The 14890-nt window shown below is 37.3% G+C and overlaps 1 protein-coding gene across 1 annotated transcript in view; it reads left to right on the top strand.

The window, feature by feature from the left end:
• Positions 1–8455: 8455 nt before the first annotated feature.
• Positions 8456–14890, top strand: part of mapkapk2a (MAPK activated protein kinase 2a) — a 47170-nt gene continuing 40735 nt past the window's right edge. The window contains exon 1 of the mRNA XM_072665734.1: positions 8456–9168. Within this exon, the coding sequence (XP_072521835.1) occupies positions 8935–9168 (234 nt within the window). The 5' untranslated portion in view covers positions 8456–8934. The remainder of the gene's footprint in view (positions 9169–14890) is intronic.

Here is a 14890-nt window from a genome sequence, read left to right as displayed (position 1 = left end):
CAGGATCTGCTGCTGCTAAGTTAGTCTTGATGCCAGATATCACAGGACACCTTCAGAGGTCTTGTGGAGTCCATGCCTTGAATGGTGAGATCTGTTGTTGTAGCGGCACAACAGGGATCTACTCAACATTAGGCAGGTAGTGTTAATGTTATGGCTGGTATAGCCTGTAGCTAACAGCTCAATGTGGTTTAAAACAAGTACACTGCTGACACACACCACAGTGATTTAGCAATTATGAGCTTTTCCCTCCTTTTCTTTCGCCCAGCTGTATGTGTGAGAGGCCTTAGAGAAGGACGCAGAAGGCCTCTCTGTCCAGTACAGGGTGTTCTCAGTGGTCACCTCTTCTGCTTCATTAGGAGACGGACAGTGTGAAATGCTGCTGGTTCAGTAGAGGGGAGTCGACCTTTTGACTGCAGATGAAGGCCGCAAAAGCTTGTGTGCCTTGGTAAGTATGTTGTAAGTTGGGGAAAAAGAGAGAAAGTGTGTGTGTGTGTGTGTGTGTGTGTGTGAGTGTTTCAAGACTGAGCTGAATGTTCAGTGGAGCATGTGAGGCCTGGTTACATAATTGCTATCATAACACTCAAATCTGGCCAACAGGGGGTACACAGTGGAAAGTACGCTGTGACAATAGCGGCTGGGCTTGGGATTCTGTGTAATCTCGAAGGGTTACAGTCAAGCTCTTCCACGCCAGCTTTTCACCTCAAGCGCTCTCTCTCTCTCTCTCTCTCTCTCTCTCTCTCTCTCTCATAATGCAGGTTCGTTCTTCAGTGATACTCAGGGCCGAGGGCATCAGTGTGATCAGCTAATGGCTGCGTCACAAAAAGGTGAATCTGAATAGAAGTTCAAAACTGGGCATAAATCTGTAGACATAACCTCGTACTGTAGGTTTATGTAGGCCTATGTTAAATGGAGGCCACTTATTTTTCGTAAAGTCAACAAATGTAATAAGTCATTTGGAGGGGTTTGCTGTGATTGGTTTGGTTAATTGTAGAAACCGTGCTGACCTGTAGGTGTTTACAGTGGGTTGTAATGCCTACAGCAGAAATATAGCCATTTTATTTACTATCAAAAACAAACATGTGAGTTTTATATGTAATGTATTATTATATTTGTATATGTTTATGTGTTATAGTATTATGTAGTATATGTATTAGTATATGTATATTTATTGCAGGGACAGTGTTCCTATAAAGAACCATGACAACCTAGACAATCATTTGGATGCTTAAATGGTCCGTCTGGTTGCATTCATCGTTACAGTGAAAATTCATGTGCTTTATGCACGTTAAATGACTGTGTATATTTAAAGGTCTGGAGTTCTCGCTCTCAAACGCCACAATATTTTTTTAAGCTTAACAGCAGTAGCTGAATTATTTACAGTAGTCACAAAATTAACTATTATAGTAACTGAACAGAGATTATTTATTAGTTTATAGTAGTTACTGAAAAAGTCAGTTACTGAATCATTTATAGTAAATAATATATATTTTATATTAATAACTAAATCATTAATAGTAGTTACTGAATAATTTATAGTAAATAATAGATATTTTATATTAATAACTAAATCATTAATAATAGTTATTGAATAATTTATAGTAAATAATAGATGTTTTATATTAACTAAATCATTAATAGTAGTTACTGAATAATTTATAGTAAATCATGGATATATTTTATATTAATAAGTGAACCATTAATAGTAATTACTAAATAATTTATAGTAAATAATATATATTTTATATTAATAACTAAGTCATTAATAGTAGTTACTGAATACTTCATAGTAAATAAAGGATATTTTATATTAATAACTGAATCATTAATAGTTGTTACTGAATAATTAGTAGCTGTTGAAAAAATTGCTGCTGGTGCTAAAATTAAAACTCAGAAATAAGCATATGGCTTAAGTGGTTAACCATTTAATTATGCAGAAATTAAAAATAAATAAATCAAAACTATATTTTTTAACAACAACAGTTATGCTCTACCCTTAGCCCAATGTAGCCCAGCACAGCGGAGCACAGACAGACAGGAAATTGATTATACTGTAGCCTTACTTCATTAGTTACTGTATTTAGTACTGTATTTCTGAATAAGGCCTGCTTTGTTTGTTGGTTCATTTGACAGTTAAAGTGGGAAACGTCATGTCTGTGACAGAATTAGCTCATTCGTTTCCCTGTGTCTGGTTCTCAACAGTGTCATAATATGTACAGTATTTATTGGGCTCCTCTGGTCTGACCTCTATTGCACTGGACTCATTTCACACTCATTAAGACATTAAGACGTCCTGAAACAATACAAGCAGTAAACACACTACAATCAGATTTCAGAGATTTCTTAATACAGAACAACAAACTACTTGTCCCAATTAACGTCAGTTTTGATTGGCTAATGCTGTGTTGTGCGCACCCTCTAATAATGCTGTTTCATAACCAGAGGTGTGGAGAGAAGCCTAAACCTCTACTCAAGCTATTACGTCTGTTCTGAGAAGAAGTGGCTCAAGTAAAAGATCAATTACCTTTACAATTAAGAAGCACAAAAGTCAGTAGAGTCAATAGAGTCAGTACACTCAGCACCAATCAGCAAAGACTCTGGCTTTTTCAGGCCCAAAATAAAATAAGTCTTAACAGTTTGTGTAACCAATCAAAGAAACATGAAAAAAGGGCTAAAATATATTTGTTAAAAAAAAATTCATGTATTTAAAAAAAAACTAAATATTTTAATATATTTTATTTAATGAATTTTAAATAATTTGAATATGTATTTGTTTTTGGTACATTAAAAATTGGCCAATTGTTTATTGTTCATAAATACACTTCAAAATATGTTTCTTTTAAATGTGGATTCAAACAATAACCAAAGACAGATTCAGCCACATCACTTTATTCATTTGTATTATTTTAAATTTGAAATAATATTTCAAATCCTTCCAATTTATTAATTGATTATATTTCTATGGATTACTGAATTTAATAAATTGTACTAACTTCAGTGTTGGGTATTGAACTTTGCATTGACCCCTGTATCTGGTGAGAATGACCTCACACTAAATGTATGTAAAATAGACAAGCTCTCAAATCATCCAACTTCATCATCTTCAGTCAGTGCACCTGTACACCCTTCAGTAAATGTTAAAGTATTACCATTGGCCATTCTCACACTTATTGGGGTAAATTAGAGTTTCTGTGAGTCCAAACAACCAGAAAGTTATCTCAATAATATCCTGGGAGTCAGAGCAAAGACACGGTGTAAAGCGCCCTCTTGTGTCTGAGTGCATGGAGAGTCAGAGGCTGGGCAGAAATTGACACTGGGTTAAATTGGCCTGATCTGTAGGAGTCTTCTCACTTTAGATTATTTGAATTAAAAAGTGTTTAATTTGTGCTTATATCATTTTGTAATAAATTGAGAAATGTTAGCATATCTGATGAACCTAAAAAAGGTTAAAAAATAGTAGCTTTTAAAGTTAGGAGTCGAGTTTTTGATTTAGGAGACTATGAAGGCCATTCCTTTAGCTAATGCTTCTCGAAAGAACTCATGATGGCTATACAGGTATGTTTTGGATCACTGTCCTTAAGCAAGCCTGGCTGTTTGTTGAATAGGTCACTTTTTCTCTTTATTTATGCTCTTTATTACTTTTAGTACTTTTTTAACGTATTGTTCTTATCCTATTTATTCTGTAGTGTATTTTTATCTCTAAGTGTAAAACTTGTTAACAGTTTGTTTGGTGGTTAAATGTCATACCTGTGTTGCTCACACTAAGTAAAATTCCTTGTATGTGTAACAAACAAAAGCGAAATAAAGAGATTCTGATTCTGGGTATTGCTAGGGATTTTTGGCCCCCATGAAAAGATATTACACTGGGTCCCACAACTTCCCACAACAGCTATTTTTAGGCCCTCAGAATCATCCTCCCCCCTATATGGGCAGCCTGCCTGTGCCACTGGCTGCCGCACAACCCCAAAGAATAATAGATTCACGCTCATGCTGTAACAGTTGGTAAGGTGTTCTTTGTATGCGATGCTCCCCAGCCATTGTATACGTTTGTTCAAAGCCAATGCTGAAGGCCCAACCTTTTGAAGATTTACTTAATTAAGCTTATTAAGATGCTATACTTGGCTTCCTTATGGAGAGATTTGGATATGTTTAGGGGAACATAATTATTACTAATAATGAATAATTACTAATTATTGTAGTAATGTTATTTTTTTAGACAATGTTACTAGTCCTGCCAAGATATGTAGCTTTTTTATAAGGTTAAGATAAGATAGTCCTTTATTAGTCCCGCAGTGGGGAAATTCTCAAATAATTCCTAATTCCTAATTCCTAAAACACATGAGCATATTTATGAATATATAGTATATATAGTATATATACATATACTACTGTCCTTAACTGGACACAAATCAAGCCTGTCCCATGTTATACTGCTGGGATTATTATTATTATTATTATTATGAGACCAAATGAATCTGTGGCTCATGTGAATGTAGGGCACTGTTGTCTACATGCACACAGCGCCATCGTGTGGTAAAGCACATTACTGCTCTCAGAGATCAGTGCCAGACACAGGCACCTGTTCATTCAGAATGGGCCGAGTTCCCGGAAAGGGATTAAGTCTAGCCATGGACAACATTTTTCTTTAAAAAGACAATTTCCATTCAGAATGCTGTGTAGTCCAGGACTGGGCTCAAGCCCTGTCTGGGAAACCAGCACTGTATGGCCAAAAGTATCTGGACGTATCTTTCCAGGCATACCCCCACAGTTTGTAGAATCTCCACAGGAAAGTACTGCCAATAGAATGGGACGCTGCCATCTGGAGCTCCCACACCAGAGCCCAAGGCCACCAACCGGTATTAAAAAGTATCAGGAATTACAGTTATGTTATTCGTGGTGTTGTGTTGTATTCTGTACCACAGCACTGTACCTGGCGGCCTTGTCGGCCTGACGGAATTCACAATCTCTGCTCTTTCTCTATACTAAACTATTGGGACCCCCCCCCACACACACACACACACAACAGTGATAAAAAAATCCACTGATGTAGAAGTGATACTTGCTTTCCAACTAGTAATGTTAGCTATCTGTCCCTAAAGTCCCTCTCTATCTGTTAGCTAAAGTCCCTCTCATCTTCAAGATATGTCATCAGAAGAAAAGGAGGGGAACTTCTTTAAACCAGAAAATCTTTTGACAGAAAATATGACACTGCTGTAAGATTTGAAGTAGGAGACTCCCTTAAAACTGGTCTCGAGAACAAGTACTCATTACTTCAGTGAAATCCCCCTTAAATAGCAGTTACAAACTGAAAGTCTCAGATTTACGAAGTCGCAAAGTCAGCATGTTGTTTGGTCTGATTGTCAGACTTAGGCTTGTCTAATGCCTTTTGATCAGACATACAGTTTCTACAAAGCATCATTTTTACCCCTTTGTCCCACTGAAACGAGTCCTCTTATGTTGCAGTGACACAAATACACTATGTGGTTGGTGTGGCGCAACAGATAACACCATCACCTACCATTGCGTTACAACAACACCATGTGGGAGACCAGGGTTCGATTCCCGGTCTGGGTGACTGGGTGCTGTGCTACACCAATAAGAGTCCTTGGGCAAGACTCCTAACACTACATTGGCCCACCACCTCTGTAATACGAGTAACCTTGTAAGTCGCTCTGGATAAGAGCGTCTGCTAAATGCCATAAATGTAAATGTAAATGTAAATATGTACACCCAACCAACCAGATGGAGTACCACAGCGACAACTTGGGAACACCCTAGCAACCACCTGAGACACCATAGCAGCACCTGGGATAACATAACAACTGCCTAGCTACTACAACCCAGCAACAACAGCAACTTCCTGCGATACCATAGCAACCCTATTGCAACCACCTAGGGGCTCACCTTAGTGATGACATAGCAACAGCCTAGCAACTGTCTGAAAGTGAGAACCACTCCAGCTGTGCAGCTTGAAAGTGAGACTTGTAGGCCGGAGTAAAGCAGCCGAGGTGCCACAAGCAACACAACAGGATGAAATAAGGTGAAAAAGGAATTAGGGATTAAATATAGGACTATGATGAGCCTAAGTGAACAGTTCTCATCTTTAAGTAAGGGTATTATTATTAATTTTAAAATATTTAAAATAATATTTTTCTCTACTTACTTAAAGATGACAACTGTTCACTTAGCTACATTAGCTAGCTAGCAAATATCTCTGAACGTTGAAAACGTAAAAAAAAAATATATCAGTATTTTTTATAAATTAAAAAGAACTGTCCAGTATTTCCCCCACATATCTATTTTTTTTAATTTAGCAACCAATTATTATTTATTTAAAAATAATGTTGAGGGGAGAACATAGCTATATTAGCTATATTAGCTAGCTAACTATGTTCACCCCTCGACATTTGTATTTATTATTATTTATTTGTTTTTTAATAAAATAATAATAACTGCTTAAAGATGACAACTGTTCACTTAGCTACATTAGCTAGCTAGCAAATATCTGTGAATGGTGAAAACAATATAAAAAATATATAACAGTATTTTTATAACAAAGTATAAGTGTAGCAGCGTAAAATTCCATATGTCCAGTGTTTTCTCCACATATCTAATTTTAGTATTTATTTAGAAAATATATATATATTGAGGGCAGAACATAGGTAGCTAGCTAGACTGGCTTGCTAGCTATGTTCTCCCCTCTATATATTTTTAATTATTATTATTTATTTATTTTGTGGTAAATAATAATTTCTTTAATTTCTTTAAAGATGACAACTGTTCACTTAGCTGCATTAGTTCTAGCTAGCAACTAGCAAATATCTGTGAACGGTGGAAACGATATAAAAAATTACCAATTTTTTTTTTTATAAATTAAAGTGTAGCGGCGTAAAACTTCATATGTCCAGTGTTTACCCCACATATCTCACTTTAGTTTTCATTTATTTACTGTTTTTAATTTAGCAACCAATAAATAAATAAATAAGAAAAAACATCAATATGCCCTCGACATTTTTATTTATTATTATTTAATTATTTTGTGATAAATAATAATTTTTCTTAGCTAGTTGCATTAGTGTTAGCTAGCGACTATCTGTGAACGATGGAAACGATATAAAAATATACCAATAATTTTATAAACGAAAGTGTAGCGGCGTAAAACGTCATATGTCCAGCGTTTCCCCCACATATGTAATTTTAGTTCTCAATTATTAATTGTTTTTAGCAACCAAAAAATAAATAAATAAGAAAAAGATGGATTTAATATTTTTTTATATTTTTTATTTATTTTAATAAAAGGGTATTTATTTGACAACTGTTAGCTGCATTAGTGCTAGCTAGCGACTCTCTGTAAACAGTGGAAGCGATATGAAAAATATATATATATATATAAATATATATATATATATATATATTTTTTTTTATAAACAAAAGTGTAGCGGCGTATAACTTCATATGTCCAGTGTTTACCCCACATATCTCATTTTAGTTCTCATTTATTAATTGTTTTTAGCAACCAAAAAATAAATAAATAAGAAAAAGATGGATTTATTTATATTTTTTATTTATTTTTATAAAAGGGGATTTATTTGACAACTGTTAGCTGCATTAGTGCTAGCTAGCGACTATCTGTAAACAGTGGAAGCGATATAAAAAAATTAAAAATATATAATTTTTTTTTTTTTTTTTTTTTTTTAATAAACGAAAGTGTAGCGGCGTAAAACTTCATATGTCCAGCGTTTGCCCCACATATCTCATTTTAGTTCTCAATTATTAATTGTTTTTAGCAACCAAAAAATAAATAAATAAGAAAAAGATGGATTTATTTATATTTTTTATTTATTTTAATAAAAGGGGATTTATTTGACAACTGTTAGCTGCATTAGTGCTAGCTAGTAAATATCTGTAAACAGTGGAAGCGATATAAAAAAATTAAAAAATATATAATTTTTTTTTTTATTATTTATTTTAATAAACGAAAGTGTAGCGGCGTAAAACTTCATATGTCCAGCGTTTCCCCCACATATCTCATTTTAGTTCTCAATTATTAATTGTTTTTAATTTAGCAACCAAATAAATAAATAAATAAGAAAAACATCGATAGGGGATCATAGCGAGCTAGCTATGTTCTCCCCTCGACATTTTTATTTATTATTATTTCTTTATTTTGTGATAAATAATATTTTTTCTTAGCTAGCTGCATTAGTGCTAGCTAGTAAATATCTGTAAACAGTGGAAGCGATATAAAAAAATAAAAAATATATAATTTTTTTTTTTTTTTTTTTTTTTAATAAACGAAAGTGTAGCGGCGTATAACTTCATATGTCCAGCGTTTCCCCCACGTATGTAATTTTAGTTATTAATTCGGGGCAGTTTTCTCCGTTTTCTCGCTTCTCCTTTAAGAAGCGGCGTGACGTCATGCGGGAGAAACGGTCGAGGCGGAGAAGCGCTGGTGGAAAGTAGCGAAAGGGCAGAGCGAGCGCTGCTGCCTCCGTGCGCCATTGTCGTCTTTTCTAACAACATAGTGCGCGTTTTAATGCCGTTCCACTAATATTATGAATATCCAACGGGAGCTGGAAGCCACCGGCCTCTAAAACGCGTGGTAGTGTTAGTTTTTTCGCTTCTCCTCAGGCGGGAATCGGCGGTTTCACTCTCGAAATGGATATGAGCTAGCCGGCTAGCTAACGAGACACCTACCGAGAAACAAGTTGCCTGCGCCGGAGGAAGGAGTCGCTTTCCTGCCTTTTTTTTTAGCCGGGTACAGTGAATGTGTGGAGAAAGTGGGTCTTCTACTCGGGCCTTGTCTTTTTTTTGTTTTGTTTTCCTGCTGTTGGGTGGAACGGAAACTTTAGGAAGCCGTGTTAGCCTGTTAGCTAGCTCCTCAGCCACAGCGAAGAGGGAAGGAGCGTCGCCTCCTCGCGCCTCTCTCCGGCCACGATGTCCAACTCCCAGAATCAGCCGGTGTTTCCCAACCAGCAGCAACAGCAGCAGCAGCAGCAGCAGCAGAACCCGGCTCAGTTTCTACAGTTTCACCAGAAACCCTCGCTCCAGATTAAGAAAAACGCCATAACTGACGACTACAAGGTCACCAGCCAGGTGCTCGGCTTGGGCATCAACGGGAAGGTGCTGGAGGTCTTTCATAAGAAGACCCTCGCCAAGTATGCGCTGAAGGTGAGCTGTGGGGGGCTGTTAGCTAGTTTAGATATCTGAGAAATAACAGCTGGGAGTGTTTTTATTTATTATTATTGTTATTATTATGATGTATTTGTCTGATGTGCCTCCATTGTTGCTTGAGTTCAGCAGTGTCTTTAGGAATTTTAGGACCTCTATGGATTTAACGAGGGAATAGGAAACTCCACACTGGTCAGAAATGGGCTTAACATCTTGCATCATCTATCTATCTACATTTGGCCATGAGAGGAAGCACCTCTCAAGCCAGATGTTTCTGATTTGACGCCTTGTGTGATTTTGGCCTCGTTTAACAGGTGAATGTCTGTGGAGAGAGAGGTCTGCTTGGCTTGTCTTCTTCAGGGGATTTGTTTGGTGGAAATTCACTTAATCGTTCATTTGAGGATGGCGGTTCCTGTCGAACGGCTCGAGTCGAGTCTTCATCTCCGGTCCATAATTTGCTGCTGCGTTTCAGATCGGTGGAGATCCGACCAAGGATTAGCAGGTCCCGGGGAGAGTAATGAATTGCAGACTTCGGAAAGACGTTTATTTGCTTTAAAGTGACGCAGATCAGAAGGTTGCGTAACTGGGAAGTGATTCGGTGTGTTGGAGCACGGACTAGATGGAAGCTTTGACTTTTCTTGGGTTTGGAGCTCCAAGAGAGTCCACTGCTTATCCTTTCTCCATTGGCTTTGGCTTTGAAAGCCCTACGCCTGCATTGTTCTTCGCAAAGCCGCCTCTTCAATCGCGTCCCTATTAAAATAATAGCACTCCATTTGAAAATGAGTCAGGTGCTGCTTCCACCTGTGGGTGTTTTTGAATAATCAAAGGTCAGTCAGCCGGATTGAGGACACAATTTGTTTATTTGTCTCAAAGGTCAAAGCACTTGCACTGCTGTGGTTTGCCTCCTCCCACTGGCTGTCTGCTCCCAGTCGCGGAGTGAGGAAAGCAGAGGCGTTCATTCACTCCTTCGCTTCTAAATAAAACATGGCGTTGGCAGACAAGTGATGTCTGATGATGAATGCACTTGATTGCACTTGTTTACCGCAGCGGGAGAGTTGTTGTCTCCGGGTCTCGTATGTAAAACCTCAAAGCTTAGGGTGTGACTATGGATGTAGGCCGCCAAAATTGACTTTTCCCCCCGTCGACTTCTTTAACAATTAGGACTCAAGCAAATCGATTGGAAGTCGTCCGGCGGAGCCAGCGCTGGCCCGTCGAGCTGTTGTTTGGCAAGTCACCGTGAGCTGCTTCTAAAGGGAAACCCTGTTGCTTTAACAGTGACAGTGATGATGTCAGGGCCCTGGCTCAGTTTCTGTCATCGTGTGGGAGCTTTCTGCTCTCCGGTGTCAGATCTGGCTCCTCACCACATTCATCACCTCCTCCAAGCCTGGCTGTTTTTAGCTGCAGAGAAGCACTGCATACCACTGTGTGTGTATATCGGGGGAAAGGGAGAACGAACGAACGAACGAGTGAGGGAGAGAGAGAGAGAGAGAGAGAGAGAGATTAGCCCGAGAGATAGGAAGAGAATGTAGATGGGGAGGCTTTTGGACAGTATGTGTTTCACAAGTTTCACTAGAAGGAAGGAAGGAAGTCGGTAAATCTTGAATGGCTGTGTGCTTGGGGAAACGTGAATTACAGCTTATATGAAGTTGATTTGTAAAAACTAGTTTTTGAGTTAAAGAGCGCGCTACAGCCTTGAGAGACCGTAAACACATGACCATGTGGATCGTGGAGAAACACTGGAGAGCACAGATGTCAGTCAGGGGTAGACTTTTTGGTTATTGTGTGGTCCACCGGCCCATAGCATGTCACATTTGGGCTCCTACAAATGCCCAGTCTGTGGCCTGAGTGGCCCCTATTACCGATTAGACCAGTTGAATTTTTACAAAAGTACAACGCATCACCAACGACAAGTTCATACCAAAGATCGGCTTCTTTCTACAGCTCTAAGCATTTCCTCACAGCATGTTTCAGTGGCTGTGATATTAAAAAAGGCAGTATTGTTATTGGCAATGCTGAGAAGATAAATTATATATGTTTTTATATTTAAATCTGTTGATTTTGGTCACTCAATTCTTTGGCTTTGGCCCGAGTGGCCAGTGCAACCCACACCAGAACTTGCAGTCCCACCTCTTACCTTCAGTTTCATTAGTTGATGGGACAACAACAGTGGCAGTGAGTTTTCTTTAATTAAAATTTGCTCAGAATATCACTAGAATATCTAAGTGTGAACCCACTGTTGGGGTTCACCAAATTGTGGGCGCTTTTATGAATCTGGCAGTTGTTCTTTACAGTGAGCCAAAATCTCCAGTGTTGACCAATTGGGATGAAGTCTTATACATTGGCTTCCATTGAAAGCTTTTCTCTATCCTGTGAATATTGATTTTTGCATTTGTAGATGTGAAGTAGGGATTATAGTGGCTCAATATCTGGAAATACGTTGAATTCATTATACACGCTAAGCAAAAAATGATTCTATATAGTACAAAAAAATTGTTTTTTGATTTGTAATAAGGGTGAAAACTTTCGGGGATTATACAGAACCGTTTTCTTAAAAACAGTCAATAAAGAACCATCTACAGATGTTTAGGAGAACCCTATAACCAGGCAAAGTTATTTGAAAATGTCTTTTTTCACACTTTAAAATCAGCCACCGTCCAGAGTGATGTTTACAGTGAGGACTTGGCTAGTGGGAATGTAGGCTTTAAATTTGTAGGTAGGTAAATCCTTCAAAACCCTTCATAAAGCCCATCCCATGTGTGTTGAATCACTGGGACAGTGCTGCTGCCAAGGAAGCTACAGTGAAGCTGTGTTGCATGTAGTCGTGTGTGTGCATGTGGCACCTTGTTTAGACTTGCGAAGACAGTTATGTGTTCTCGGATGAAAACCTGCTGGATGGAAGTAAAAGGCTTGCCCTTGAGTTGAGACCTCACAGGAAACCACAGAAAAGGAGGGATGCGTAAAGCCCCTGAACTCGGACATCACTGCCGTGGGCGTTGAGTGTCAGAGGTTGTGCTCTTCAGATAGCAGGTTGTGACCTGACTCATGCACGCCCATCCTGATGGGTGTTGCACCACCAGGAATGCCATTCTCCCTTTCGATGGCCCGCATTGCCAACCAGATGAACTGGTTGCATAGCTGCATGCGCTCCAGACAAGGTCATGTATTTTATATACAGTATTGTTTTGGATCGTGTCACATGCAATAAAGTCATCTAAGCTTCTGTTTTTTTACACCCCTGATTTGAAGTTTGACTCAAGCCTCTGATCTATTGAGCTGATTAAGCAAGGGGATTAAACAGCCGTCAGTTTAAGCTTGTGTGTGGTCATCACTAGCGTTCTTGATTATCTGTAGTTAGGACAGTCCAGTGATGCTCAGCTTTGAACTTAAGCTGTGATGGATCCTGTCCTCTAAAGCCTCAGCTATGTTACTCTTTGTGGCTTATTGCCATGAAAAACAAATGCTGGACTTTGATTTTTTCATTAAATATTCTTTATAGCCAGTAGTTTATTGCGCTTTCAGAGGCACTGACATTGTCCACGATATCCTCAGTCCTACTACTATTATTCTATTGTTGACAACTTTTGGTTGTCAACAAAAAGGTAAGATCGAACAACTAAACAGAAAATTATGATTAAATTGGTCAGATGTATCTATGTTGATGTAGTTAAAGTTAAAAGTAGCGCTCTCGTTGGTTTGGGGCGAGTGGAGGTGAACGATATCCACAATTAGGGATGCACCTATAACCACCCTCTCATTTCTGAGACTGAGTACCGAAACTGATACCCGAACTCGACTTAATTACTTAATAAATGGTTGTAAATGTTGATATTTAGTGTTCCACTTTTTATTGGTTGTATTTTTTGTATCTTATCCCAAATAAAATATAATAATTTTGAAAGAAAAGCATTTACTTGTTGAGAAACTGCACGTTTGAAAAGATTCAGAATGCAGAAATTTTGCTAAGCTTCACCAAACAGCTTTTTAAATAGTGTTTAAACTTCACATTTCAGAGCAGTAAAACATGCTAATTTGGAAACACAGTGCTTCAGAACCAAAAAAATAACCCACCACATGGTAACAAAGTGCTAAATGTCTAATGTTTAATGGTAATAACTTTGTAACTGGCTTTTACTATTTGTTAAAATGTTTGGATTCATAACAAATTATGCAAACAAATGTTACACGTTTATTAAAAAAAAAAAAAAAAAAGTGGCGTCAGTAAGCTTTATGGTAAGTGCCAGTGTTTGTGTCGATACCAATACAGTATTGCTATCGGTACATCACTGTCCACAATATAGGTAAACTGTGACACAACAAGGCACACAACAAAATTACCCCAATAGCTGTAAAGTTCCAGGTTTATCTTGTTGCACTGTAACAGACAAGGTAAAATGTCTGTTTTAGAAGCTTAATATAAAGCTCTGAATGATTGTATTTGATCTAGAACAGACATAACATGTTAATGTACATTGCTGTTAGCTTTGTGTTGACGTACTACTAGAATCCCTGATACTGGCCATGAAAAAAACAGAGAAAATCTCTGACGTTTCTGGATGTTTGCATTTTGAAAATATTCAAAGTATGCGGTGATGGTGATACAAGCGATGGGCGCAGTACTACCTTGATTGCTGTAGATTTTTGAATGAACTTGTACCCAGGGTTTGTATGCATGAGTGAAACTGATACTACATTCTAGTCGGGCATGTAATAACCTCTAGCATGTGAAAACGTGTGCTCACTTTGCTTTTTGCTCTTTATTATAATTTGTTTACGAAAGCTGCACTGGAGACGAAGGCATTGAAATACAGTCCTTTAAGCATGGTGAGAAGAAAGTTAATTTATTAGCTTATTGATTAGGGTTACTGGTAGTGATCGGTTAAGGGTGTATGCAATATGTGTGTGTGTGATTATAGTCTGGCCTGCAACCTGGCTCACCTTTTTATTTTATTTTATTATATATAAGTGATGTAAAGAATGACTTAAAAATAAATAAATAAATTAAATGTAAATAAAAATATACATTTCTAATCATTCTGGCTCTGGGAGGTTGCACTAAAGCCATTTGGGCATCTTATTTAGACTTGTGTAAACTGCCAAGGCACATTCTAAGTCTGGTCGGTTCTGTGATTTATTTTTAAATGATTTAATTTTATATTAATTATAAAAATTATTATTTATTTATTTATTTATTTATTTATTTATTTGCGAAACTCTAGTAACTACTTTTACTCCAGTAGCATCCACCCCCTTCCTTGACCTGGCCACATTTATAGTTAAAGTTTGTCTTTTAAAGTGTGTTTTTCTATTTTTAATATACGTATTAAAAAATGTATTAAAATATATTAATATTTTCAAGGTTCAAAATGTCTGGCTACTCTTCATATGTTTGTCCCATCCCCTGCAGAAAAAGCATGGTAAATAAATGTTAAAACCTCAGTAAAACTGCAGTCAGAATTGTAAAATAACTTGTGTGCTTATGCACACTTCTTTGTCCAGCATGTGTTGGACTCTAGACTATGTGTCTGACATGTCCGAGGTTTTTGTGGTGGATTTGATTGCGTGTTTTTACTGACAAAACAAAATAATTACTTTATTTATTATTGAAATTGAATGTGCTTTATCAAAGTAGAACATTTAAATGATCTGTATAGAAATAAACCTACTTCTGTTAAAGTACTTAAATGACTTTTAAACTATGTAAAATTGTATATTTATTTATTAT

The sequence above is a fragment of the Salminus brasiliensis genome, chromosome 21 (genome assembly GCF_030463535.1).
Source record: "Salminus brasiliensis chromosome 21, fSalBra1.hap2, whole genome shotgun sequence".
Taxonomy (NCBI): domain Eukaryota; kingdom Metazoa; phylum Chordata; class Actinopteri; order Characiformes; family Bryconidae; genus Salminus; species Salminus brasiliensis.
Note: the sequence above shows the minus strand (reverse complement) of the source record. Positions and strands in the feature narration are given on the sequence as shown.